This window comes from Idiotropiscis lumnitzeri, chromosome 12, assembly GCF_059441095.1.
Source record: "Idiotropiscis lumnitzeri isolate Australia: NSW breed Sydney's pygmy pipehorse chromosome 12, RoL_Ilum_1.0, whole genome shotgun sequence".
NCBI classification, from domain to species: Eukaryota; Metazoa; Chordata; class Actinopteri; order Syngnathiformes; family Syngnathidae; genus Idiotropiscis; species Idiotropiscis lumnitzeri.
In genome coordinates this window covers 21,559,072-21,570,722 of record NC_142402.1, presented here as the reverse complement: position 1 = coordinate 21,570,722, position 11,651 = coordinate 21,559,072, and the positions used below count along the sequence as shown (strand labels likewise).

At 46.6% G+C, this 11,651-nt stretch overlaps 2 protein-coding genes across 3 annotated transcripts in view; both read left to right on the top strand.

The window, feature by feature from the left end:
- The first annotated feature begins 353 nt into the window (after window positions 1-353).
- Window positions 354-4,085, top strand: ifi30a (IFI30 lysosomal thiol reductase a). Its single transcript, XM_088310817.1, has 7 exons — window positions 354-594; window positions 1,198-1,386; window positions 1,719-1,793; window positions 1,904-1,990; window positions 2,068-2,220; window positions 2,506-2,574; window positions 2,658-4,085. The coding sequence occupies exons 1-7, from the start codon at window positions 463-465 to the stop codon at window positions 2,709-2,711; spliced, it is 759 nt and encodes a 252-aa protein (XP_088166943.1). The 5' UTR covers window positions 354-462; the 3' UTR covers window positions 2,712-4,085.
- Window positions 4,086-4,254: 169 nt separating this feature from the next.
- Window positions 4,255-11,651, top strand: part of LOC148326515 (3',5'-cyclic-AMP phosphodiesterase 4C-like) — a 35,664-nt gene continuing 28,267 nt past the window's right edge. For both annotated transcript variants that reach the window (XM_088310804.1, XM_088310802.1), the window contains exons 1-2: window positions 4,255-4,496; window positions 5,472-5,677. In XM_088310804.1, coding sequence (XP_088166930.1) covers window positions 4,425-4,496; window positions 5,472-5,677 — 278 coding nt within the window. In that variant the 5' untranslated portion in view covers window positions 4,255-4,424. The remainder of the gene's footprint in view (window positions 4,497-5,471; window positions 5,678-11,651) is intronic.

Sequence of the window (11,651 nt, the reverse complement as noted above, 5' to 3'; positions counted from 1 at the left end):
GGGTTAATCGGAGGTGCTGAAAATGGTGGCAGGTGTTTGCTGACTCCGATTGAACACGAGTTGGAATGTGATCGGTTAATTCTCATCCCAGTTGAAGAGGTTGTGCACACTTGTGCAACCACGTTGTTTGACTTTCCCTGGAAAATAGCACAATTCGCTCCCCATGTCATGCGTCGGACTGCGTATGTTTCTGAACCCAAAATAACTGAAAAAAATAAAACAATTTTGACTCCATATTTTTTAGTAGTTGTTTTTACTTGACACTAGGCGGCGCTCTCGTTCTTTCAGATCCCATGATTGTATTTCTCCTCGCTACAGGTGACGATTCAAACGTCACCACGACGTCAGCCAATCAAAGACCACGCAGCGCAAAAACAAGGAAACGCAGGCCGACAGCTTCTCAAAGTTGTCACGGCGTGCTTTTAGTGAGCGTGACTTATTGTAAAGTTTTAGTGTCGGAAAATGAAGGTGGCTTTGCTTTTTATGTTGACTTTTATCGTACACTTTCAATTCATTTGTACTTATCGGTCTTCGTCATGCCCTTACACTCCGTCGCGGTGGTGCTCGTCTCGAGAATCAGCCATCCAGTGTGGGGTAAGATTAATTACGTTTTTTTAACCAGATTGTCCATAAATCGGATTTGTTTCTATCCAAGTAAAACATCGCCTCAAACGTTTGTTTCGTGTCTAATTATTAAAAAATGTATTCCAATATTTGCTTTCAAGCAAGTTTCTAATGCAAAAATGTCAGTACATGGCATACAATTGAAAGATCGTTGTTGTACTCTTTTCCATGATGACACACACGCGTCTGCTGACATAACAAATGTTGCCTTTTTCGTTTTTGAAAATATCAGTTAATTTGAGATTGTAGCACTGGAGTCCCCCCCTGTCCCCCCGCTCAGTGACGGTGGGCAACTTTAATCTCTAAAGGTGCACCGCCACCCCCTGCTGGCGATTTAGCGCATTACCACTTCAGCATAAGGCAAACACCGATGTTCACAAACATCCGCTATTGAAAAATAGTTGTATACAGGTTAACGGTCATTTTGCTTTCTCAAATGATTTCTCTTCGTCACATCATATATAAAACCTGACATTTGAACAGAGATGTGTGGCCTTTTTCTGCTCACTATCCATCAAATCCACTTTAGTGTACATTCAAACATGATGGAAACCTTTTGCCTTTTTGATGCAGGTGTTGCAACTGTGTCTCCGCGCCAACTTGACCAAATCTCATCAGGCCGAGGATCCTGTCCAGTTGGACGTCTACTATGAGACTCTGTGTCCCGACTGCATAAAGTATCTCACGCAGATGTTGTACCCCACATGGGTCCTGCTGCAGGACATCCTGTCTGTCCGCCTGGTTCCCTTTGGCAATGCTCGGGTACGTGTGGCTGTGATCTGGTTTCCGTTTCATTCTAGTGTTGTCATGCGAGGATTATGGCGTCCCAGAGAAGCCACTTGTAGGCAACCCGTTCATTTTGTAACAGTCGGATATCAAGCAAGCATCCCCACTCGAATGTGTCGGACGCGAAGATGCTATAGCGTACCCCGGCTCTCTCCCAAAGTTGTCTGGTTTTGGCTCCAACTCAAACATTCCCCTAATGAGTACGCTTGCATGAAAAATGGCGAGATGGAGGAAATGAAGGCAGCAAAAAGGGGGAAATATTTGTGGGATTTCCGATGTGTGTTAAACTTGATGTTGTTGCCGAGCAGGAGACCCGCGTTGGTCGCAAGTACGTATTCGATTGCCAACATGGAGAACAGGAGTGCCTTGGCAACATGATTCAGGTGAAGTTTTAGATCTGTCACTCACCGTATTTGTGAAAAAAAAAAAAAGATCATCTTTTATTTGAATGCGGCTAGTCTGCTTGTCTGAAGTCTATTTTGCATTTTGTCAGACTTGTTTGTTAAACATGAGCGACAATGCCTTCCTCCTCATCTTCTGCATGGAGGCCTCCACTGATGTCATCGCAGCGGCCAAGAGTGTAAGAAATGTTTGGCTTGTTCCATCTTTCCGTCCTTCTCACCTCTGATGAGTCGTCATTTGCTCGCTCTCGCCTAGTGCCTTCATCTGTACGATCCCAAGCTGAGCTGGGAGCGCCTCATGGACTGCGGGAATGGCGATGTTGGAAACCAGCTGATGCATCAGAACGCCTTGCGGACCAACGCTCTGTATCCGCCGCACCGCTTTGTACCCTGGCTGACCATCAATGGGGTGAGCTTTGCTTCCAAACTTTGCGTTTATTCAACTCTCAAAACTCAACTTGGACAATTCTTGACGAGCAACACTTTTGTTTTCACAACACGGAACCTTGCAAATACCAATTGATCATTTTTTCTTCAAGTTTTATGTTCATAGGATTGTGATTTGAAAAAGAATTACATTCAATGAATTGTAGCCTTAAAATAATTATATACTGTATTTTTTTGTGGTATTTTTTTTTTTGTTGCCTTTGTTCTCTCCGTCTGTTCCAAAGTTTTTTTTTTTTTATTCTTGCAGGTCCACACAGACGACCTGCAGAAGAAAGCCACAACTTCTCTCTTACCGCTGATCTGCAGCATGTACAAGGTAGAGCCTTGTCGCCCCTTAAAATCCGCAGTCTTGACTCAAGACCTTGCTTGCCCTTTGACCTCTTGACTTTGCGTTTGCAGGGCATGAAGCCTGCGGTCTGCGGAGATGTTGGCCAGAAACACGGACGGATGTAATCGCGATACAGACTTTGCTTCCGGTGCGGCCACGATGGCGAGCCGTCTGGCGTCGGAAGACAAATCACATCAGCCCAATCTCCCCGTGCACTTTGGAGTTCGCTTCAAGATACTTTTGTTGGTCTTCAAAGCTTTAAATGGCCTCGCCCCAGCGTACCCTTACCAAGCCCCAACCCCCCCTACGCACCCGCCCGCGTCCTCAGGACCAAATGTTGCCGGAGGATGAAGCGCAGCCTCTGGAAGATGGATGGTGCCTTTTCTGTTGCCGGTCCGTCCCTATGGAATGACCTTTGACCTCCCATTGAATGTTAGGTAAGCACCCTCACTGTCCACTTTGAAACTTCATCTGAAGACACATTTTTATTCTCTTTCCATTCAACATGTTCTGCTGTTCTGGTATCGATTGTAAATGTGTTTGTTTTTTAACTTTGTGTTCTTCTTACCTGCTCATTTATACGACACCATGTGGAAAGCGCTTTCTCCATCTGTTGTGAAATGCGCTATAAAAAAATGAATTGTATTGTATCCATTTTAGGCTCCATGTGCTACAACAATGCGGACATTTTTTTTTTTTACTTTTGCTTCCACGTTTCGCCACCTCAGCGCAAAATTGCGAAAACTTTGTTCATACACTAAAGGCGTATTTCTCTCAATTGTTCAAAGATCTCAAATCTGTTTGTCATTGCTTGTCTTTTGCCTCGATAATTTGTGGCACGTGACGCTGCTGATTAGACGGCGTGATTATTGCACAGGCGTGTCTTAGGCTGCCACTGTCAAATGTGCCGTCCGATTTTGTTGCCGTGGCTTTATTGCAAGCTGATTGAGTTTTTACATGACGTCCATCTTAACGTTCATGTTCTATTTCATGCTTGGGCTTCACTAGGCCATAAAAGAAGCTTTTTCCGACTTTTATCTCCGGCAGACTCGATTACTGTAATGCCCTTCTGAAAAAAAAAAAAAAGCATTCATTATGCAGCTCATCTTCTCCCAGAACTCAGAGATGAGAATCAATTCCTCCTCGGGTCAATGAGTAAAAGGCCAGCTTTCAAAGCAAACATGGTGAAGCAGCATTTAGCTGTTATGCTGCACACAAATGGAAGTTGTCACCTGTCAGCCGGTGCAACCTTTGGCCTCGTTACAAAACAAAGTCGTACGTGGACGCCAACCTGCTTTGCATTATTATGGAATGAAAACGGCGTGCCGTGCTCAATAACAACTGTCGGATTTCGTCAAATGCTTTCCAATCTATCTGCAGGATGACAGATTTAAAAAAAAAAAAAATGCTTATGGATGGTGGCAATATCAAAATATGAAGTGTCGTCTTAAGATGTTGTTGGAATAAAAATGTCCCGTGAATTTTAGTTTTTGTGTCCACGTTTCGTGCAAGAGTTTAGGCAGCACATTGTTGCCCAACCAGAACTTCTGCATACGCGACGTCTCCTGATGGTCCGGCCAGATAAAATCGCGCTAAAAGCACTCTCCTGTTTTACACGCTCATTTTCGACCGGCTCTTACAGATGGCGTCTTGCCATTCGACTTTTTCCGTCGCAATTTCTTCTTTTTTTTTTTCCCCCCCCCCCCACCTGTTCAGCATCAGAAAGGCTGGAGAAGAGAAGTAACTCTTTTGACTCTGGACTTTTTACAGGCGGAGGCCGGTATAGAAATAGTCGCCGGAAGAAGTGACAGCCTCGGAAATTCAAAATGCAGTAACTCATGTTTTCCATCCGCTACCCTCACAAAAGTATGAAGAGAAATAACTCATCCAAATGTTTTAATGTCACTGAGGTAAGAAAAAAAAAAATTTACGACGCCATTTCTGTCATGTTGGTTTTCCATGTTTTTATTTGCCTCCTGCAACATTGCGGTGGTTGTGCCATGTTTGTTCCAGTCGAGAGAAATGTCAAAGACGTGACCGAAGCTCTTACTTAGTCAAATTTAAATTTGAAGATTTCAAATGGTGTCGCAAATCCACACGAGAGCCAATTTCCGTTGGATGTGATCGTCTCAAATGACGTCAAATTCCCAAAGATTGACGACGCGTCGCTTTTATGCCACCGTGCTTCATCTCCAAAAAGTGAACCGGAACAATAATCATTTATCAAGAGAAATGCACACTTTGATGATTGACAAAAATGTCCCAATAGTTGGCCGCGACCAAATGAGAGACTATTGCACATTGTGAACTCATTCAATGCCAGACTTTTGTATTTCTAAACGGATTTTTCAAGGTTCCCAAGTAGCTCATGACAAATAGATGCCAGTAGATGGCAGCACCGCTTTCCCAGTTGAAAAATCATCCGAGCACATAAGAGGCCACTTTTGGAAATTGGACAAGTTTCGGCACGCGACATTCCAACCTGTAGATGGTCGTCAAAAGTGCGTCCCCATTGAGAGGACAGGAAATGCAAAAAAAAAGTGACATGCAACGTGTTGAGCTTCAGTCTTGTGTTTATTGTCCAAAGCAGTAATGCCGAGTGTCAACGTCGCTGCTTTCTTGCCACCAAATATTTGCTTTCAATGCTTATTGGTTCCAAACGGAACCAACCGGGTTTCTCGATGAAATGATCAAAAAGAAGCTGGCCTCGTGGAAGAATTCCTCAATAGACGTTTTGATTTCCTTCAAACACCCCTTCCAAATGTGAAAATAATTTTTTCCAAGAAAAACTCAAATGAATGACTTTGCTGGAAATGAACTTCACGCCGCGTCGGAACGTCCGCAGCCTCCCGTTCTACGTCTCAACGCTCTGGTCTGCCTTTCAGCGACAGTGGGGGTCTTCGGAGCAGGCGTCCTGTAACCCGCTCCTCCAAAAGTCCTACGTCAGATATGCCGTCAAGAGGCTCTTCTCCGGCACGCTGCAGCTGCCCAGGCTGTCGTGCCGACCCGCCGCGCTGGACCGACGGGACGACGCCTCTTCTGGATCTCCCGGGACCCTTTGGACTCTCACCAGTCGCATCTCCAAGGCCTTGTGAGTCTCACAGTCTCTGTGTTCTCATTTCTTGACACGACTCTGAAAAAAGCTGGATTTAGAACCAAAGTTTGTTTGATCCGACGTTTTCAAAGTTCCTCTAAGCGGAATAAGCAAAATGTCATTTTGTAGAAGAGCTCCGTTTTTTTTCTTTGTTCTCTTCTACGGAATGCAGACAGACCCGTTCGATCGTGTTGCTCGTCGTGGTCGAAGTCACAACTTCAAAAGATCTGCGTCAGTTTCATAGCATGAAAGCATTCAGCGCCATCTTTTTTTTCCCCGCCAACAAGTTTGTCTTTACATGCTCCAAACACACGCAGCAAACTTGCCTTTGTGGTAGCGCTCCTATTTGCCAGACAGGATTTTGTGTGTTAGACTTGGTGCCTCACGGTTGTTTGGTGTTCCGCAGGGCTCCGTTTTGGGGCCCCGCTGGTTTCATTGGATTTGCCGCCCCGAGCTCGCACCTTAAGGGAGCGCGCTACTCCCTGCTTTGCTAATGACGGTCCAACCTATTGCCCATAAAAAAATACAAAAATAAAGGTGAGTTGAGAGGTCAAGTCAAAAGGGACGAGGACGATGGGCACAACGACATCCACAATATCAACCGCCCTATTTTTGTAACGTTTTTACATGTTCAAATGAGCTTCGACAACATTAGAATCAGAATCAGAAATGCCTTTATTGTCATTGTACTCAAGTGTGCAACGAGATTAGAGAGCTCCCCTCTCCGGTGCAATACAACAATAATTCAGATAAATAAGAGAATAGTTTGTGCAATGGAATGAATTAGAAAATGATCACAACGTCCCATCGCTGCTGAGCTATGAATAGAACATGTTGGTGACCCCTGATTTGGGCACGATGATCAATAACTGAAATCAATGACATTTTTTGTGCGTTTTTTCAATGGCTAACAAATGCTTGGCAGGAAAAAATGAAAAACAATCTTCCCAAAGTACTCAGAGCAACTCAACTTCAAAGCATGACTTTGACGCCATGCATTTATATTTGCTCAGTCGCTTTGTTCTAAATCTAAAAATCCCACCCTGATTGCAACCCACTTGATCCTCCTTTGGGGGATTCTGGCTGCCCAAATGATGCCTTCAGGTCTTCCAGATGTTCTGCAGCAAGTGACGCACGTCTACATCAACTAAGAAGTTGCAGTCTAGCAACCTCCATTTGCTCAGAAACGTCAAAAGGAAGAGCATTTTCGCTAAATCGGTTTTGGGTGCCGGTCTCAACATCCTCTCCAATTGGTTTGGTCGACCGTGGCAAAAAAAGTCCCAAACAATAAACTAGACGGACAAAACAGTGTTTGATTTGATGACTTTCCAAAGAGATCCCAAAATAGTTTCATGACAAAGTTCTTCCTGATCATACCGTGTGTGTCATGAGACATTTTCTGAATCGCTTGCGTAACGTTGAGCAATCAAAATCCAAGCCTTGTCTTGCTGCTCATTGCTGAATTTGGAGAAAAGCAATGAAATATTTCAGAAGTGCCTTGCTTTATAATTACTGTGACTTTCCTAGAAGCCAAGCGAGAAATGAGATGTAAGTTGCGGGTGAGTGTCGGACCGTGGCAGTCCTCGTTGGAATGCATCTCTGAGTGCAGTCATTCCCAAAAAGGGCCATGACAAATTCTACAGTTTCACTTCAAATAATGGATCTTTGTTCAACTCGAGTTGCCTGCAACATTTAGTGACGGGAAAACGAGTTAACTCATTTACTGCCATAGACGGCTAAAGACGTCAAAGAGCCTCTTCTTTTTTTTTTTTTCTCTCGGCTGCATATGAAAAAGTTAAATGCGCTTCCACCAGATCAGGGGTGGGCAAACTTTTTGATTGGCGGGCCACAATGGGCTCTAAAATTTGACAGAGGGGCCGGACCACGAGCAGATATTTGGTAACCTCACCTCATCGTAGGAAAAATGAAAGTGAACAAAAGCTTTACAAGAAAATATCGGTCTATGACACGCCACAACAAGGTTTATTCATTTCATTTTTTTCAAATTCAGCCTTTAACGGGCCGCATGTGGCCCCCGGGCCGTAGTTTGCTCACACCTGCACTAGATGGTGAGAGGAATAATTGATTCCTTCATCAACTGGCATCCAACGGTTGACTACGCTCTGCACGTGGTTGCGTTGCATCACTTTGGATTTGAAATCAGCACCGCTTTTGAGTAGATGATGAAGATTAGGCAGTGAATAGCAACTCGTCACGTCGATTATTGAGCGAGAAATGCCAGCGCGTTGGAAATCGGCCAAATTTAGGCACCTCACACTCAGATTTGGCTTGGGGGTTTCCGAAAAACAAGAAATATTTGCATCAACGTCACTGTTCTGCTTGATGGTTTTTTTTGCTCTTGGCTTTGAAAATGCTGCCAATGAATTTCTAAACCTGCGTGTCCACATTTTTGTTTGGTTGTATGCCCTGAGATTTGTTGCGTACAATATGAAAATCCCGCCATCGTGGATGCCTCGCTGCGGTATTTGAAAACGGCGAATCTTGCCATGGAACTGATGGGAGGAGCTCGGAGCGTCCGCGTGATGGTTTGTTTTCTTGAGCTGGGCCCGCCTCTGTCGCCAACCGTCTGTGTAGTTTTACTCCAGAATACGGAACACGAGTCCGAAAGTGTAAAAGCCGGAAACCGGAACTGCTTTTTCGCCCATCAGTTGAACTTTTTGTCAAATGCTTCAGCTCCTGAGGGGCTTTGATGGCGTCCACACAGAAAGTGGATGGAGCTGGAAGTCCTCCCTCGCATGAGGTTCCCTTTCTGGCTCCCCGGCAATCAACAAAAGGAGTTGGCTTGCGCGGTTGACGGCCGGCGACGATGTTGCCGCCGGTCACAGATAGAGAGCGCCATTGCGGCGGCACCCACGCTCGCTCGCTCTTCTCGTCAGAGGCGCTTCATGTGACTCCTCTCGGTCGTCGCGGAGCATGTGAAAGGCAAAGAGGCCGGCCGTCTGTGTGAAAAGAAGAAAATCCAGAGTATGCAAATTCAGTTGACGTGACGACGAAGCCAGCTGGAGAGTGGAGTGAAGCGACAGCTGAATGTTTGGTTGTGCAGTTGTCCCGTTGCAAGAGCAAGATTCTATTTTGGGCCTGAACATGGAGGAGATCTGTCATGAAAATATTTAGTTGGAGAGAAGCGGAAGGCTCAGCTGTAATGTAAACAAAGCCTCCGAGGAGGAGGGAGCTCCAACGAGGGAGACGCATGACTTCTCCTCAAGAAGCTTCAAAGTCACCACAAGGGACTTCCAGACTTTGGACTGTCGAGACAAAAAAAAAAGCGCGTGCGCGCTAATGTGGCCCCAGAAATCGAGGAAGTTTCGGAAGGTGCCTCATCCGATCCCAGAGCAAGCAGTCGGATCGCTGAGCGTATTCCGCTGATCATGAGCGATTTCTGCTCGGAGAGCTCGGAAGACGAGCAGCTTGACGTTTCCGGATCTGGCGGGCGGCGAGGACGACGCAGACCGCCGATCATTCGGCTGATTCCGAGGACCAAGACGGGATCGCCGGGTGGCTCCCCACGTGGGTCTCCTCGAAATTCCCCGATGCTCTTCCGAAAGATGATGATCAACCTCCAGAGGCGCCGCTTCACCTTGGCGCACACACCCAGGTACGGCCCGCTTTGCAATGTCCGGAGCCTTTTTTGTGTTTGGACTTTCCGCTGCTTGTTGCGAGGCAAGATCGCGTCGGTGCAACGGCTTCCCATCGCGCTCGTCGGCCGCCCTTCTTCATTTATTCGGGGCGTCGGGACGATCACATCCTGCGGCGCCGACAAATGTTTGCTTTTGTTGCGCTGCCGGACGGCGAAACGATGGCGTCTATTTGACTTGGCGCTTTCATTTTGTGTTTGTCCGCTTGACCGGACTCACCTTTGTCAAGGCGGGACGTGCCCGCTGTCGCCGGATCGGCTGTGTTTGTTGTTCCACTCGCTCGGGCAAATACGTCGTACACGTCAGACGCGCGGTCGCCACGTGTCGGGAAGACAAACCTTCACGACATATTCTCTTTGCAGGTGCTAAAAGTTCTCAGACGCTCCACTTAAGTAAAAAGTGCGCAAAAGTCTTTTGATTTTCTGGCTGTCACAAGATCCAACGCCTTTCTGGCTCTTTAAATGGAACCAGGAACAAAACAAATGTATTTCTACGTGATTCTTTGGCCCCGCCCTTTTTTTTTTGGACGGCCGCTCCGACTCCCGAGCGTTTTGCGCCTGCGAACTGGCCTTTTATGAGGCCCCTTTGAGGATCTGAAGGCAGATGGTCAACATTGTCATGTGATCACTTCATACCCGATTGAAAGCAATCGCTCGAAACGAAAAAGATGGATTTCCACTTGACACCAAAAGTGTTGGGAAGCCTTGAAGGAAATGTTTGGTTCGCCTCCCTCTTTGTGAATCATGTATCGTGCCGTCATCTGATTGGGGAAAAAAAAAAAAAGCGTCACCTCGGAGAAAAGAAAAATTGTGTTCGCTGACATTTACTCGCACTCTGCGGCCGAACGTCTTCCTCGAGTTTCGTGTCCGCAGCAAATCCAAATCCGACGCTGATCGGGTTGTAAGATCGACTTTGGAAAAGCCAAGAGTTTCTTGCAAAGAAATCATCTGCAAGTGTCTCCGAGCGTCAACGGAGAAAAGTTCTTGCAGGATGGCCGGCAAGGACGATAAATTCAACAAAGCGACGAGCCGGCGGAAAATGAGCCCGATTTCCGAAGCGCTTTTTCCTCTCCGGCAAACTCAGCAAATGGGCTTGAAAATGTGGGAGTTTTTTTTGCTTTTTTTTTTTTTGGACTTACCTGGTTTTGCGTGTCAAATTGATGTTAAGGCTTCTTCATTTCTCGCAAGGCGCTCATTTTAGTGCCGTTAATGCGAGATGGAATCGTCGTCATTCGGAGTTTAAGTCCTGAAATAACAACAAAAAATCCTCAACAATATTTGAGTTTTGAAACGGACGCAATATTCGATATCTTTTTAATCAAGTGCGAATGATTTGGATCATTTTTCCAACGAGGCTCGTGTGATCTCCAATTTGAGTTTACGGTCCAACGACGTGAGAGGAGAATCAAGTTTGAAAAAAACCAAAGTTCCACCCCGATGCCATATTGAAGTATGGATTGACCGGCGCTGGCTCGGAGGCAAGTTGCTGACACGGAAAAGGCCGAGCCTATTTGCAACGCCCGCTTGCAGTTTTGTTTTTGTTTTCTCTCATTTTGCAGCCGCACTCGACTTTTTTCAGCAATGCCTGTTGAAGTCTCCGTCCCGTCGCTCTCTTGGGGACTTTGTCGCGCTGCCTGAGCACCCCCCCCATCCCCCCTCCCCCCTCCTCTCTCTCCCACCCGGGGGAGATCGTCTTGTTTGTTGTTCCATCCCACCATTCTCAAGAGAGAACAGAAGAGCGAGCCGTCGTCTGTTGCGCGCCCCGGAAATCATTTTTCTTTCTTGCTCACCTCTCCATCGAGGTTGTTGGAGAGCAGACAGAAAATGTCCTGGGACCTTTTTTTATGTTATTTTTATTTTTTGGGGTGGATGTTGTTGGAGTCTCGGGAGGACGGCAAACCGACGGAAATCCGACTTTTGCTGATCTGACGAATCGGTGGAGTCGACGGCCGGCTTCCTCGAGTCCACGCCGGGTTCGCTTTGACCCCTGAACTTTTCTCGGCGATGAGACGCTCAAGCTCAGCGATGCGAGGACTGGACCGGCCGGCGCTCGTTGCCTTTTTAGGCATGTGCTGAACCTTTCGGCCAAAACAAGTCAAGCGGACTGCGACGTCATGTCCGACTCCCAAGCGGGATCCTAACTTTGTGCGCGGAGATGGACGCAAAGCGCTGCAAGCAAACTTAGGGAAGAGCAAGAAGGACTCACCGGGCCTGACTTGACGTCGCCGTCGCCTCCAAAGCCGACCGACTTGACTCGTTGGCTCTTTAGTTTCCGACACTCGTCGTCAACCTTTTTGAGTTTGCTCCCAGCGCGCT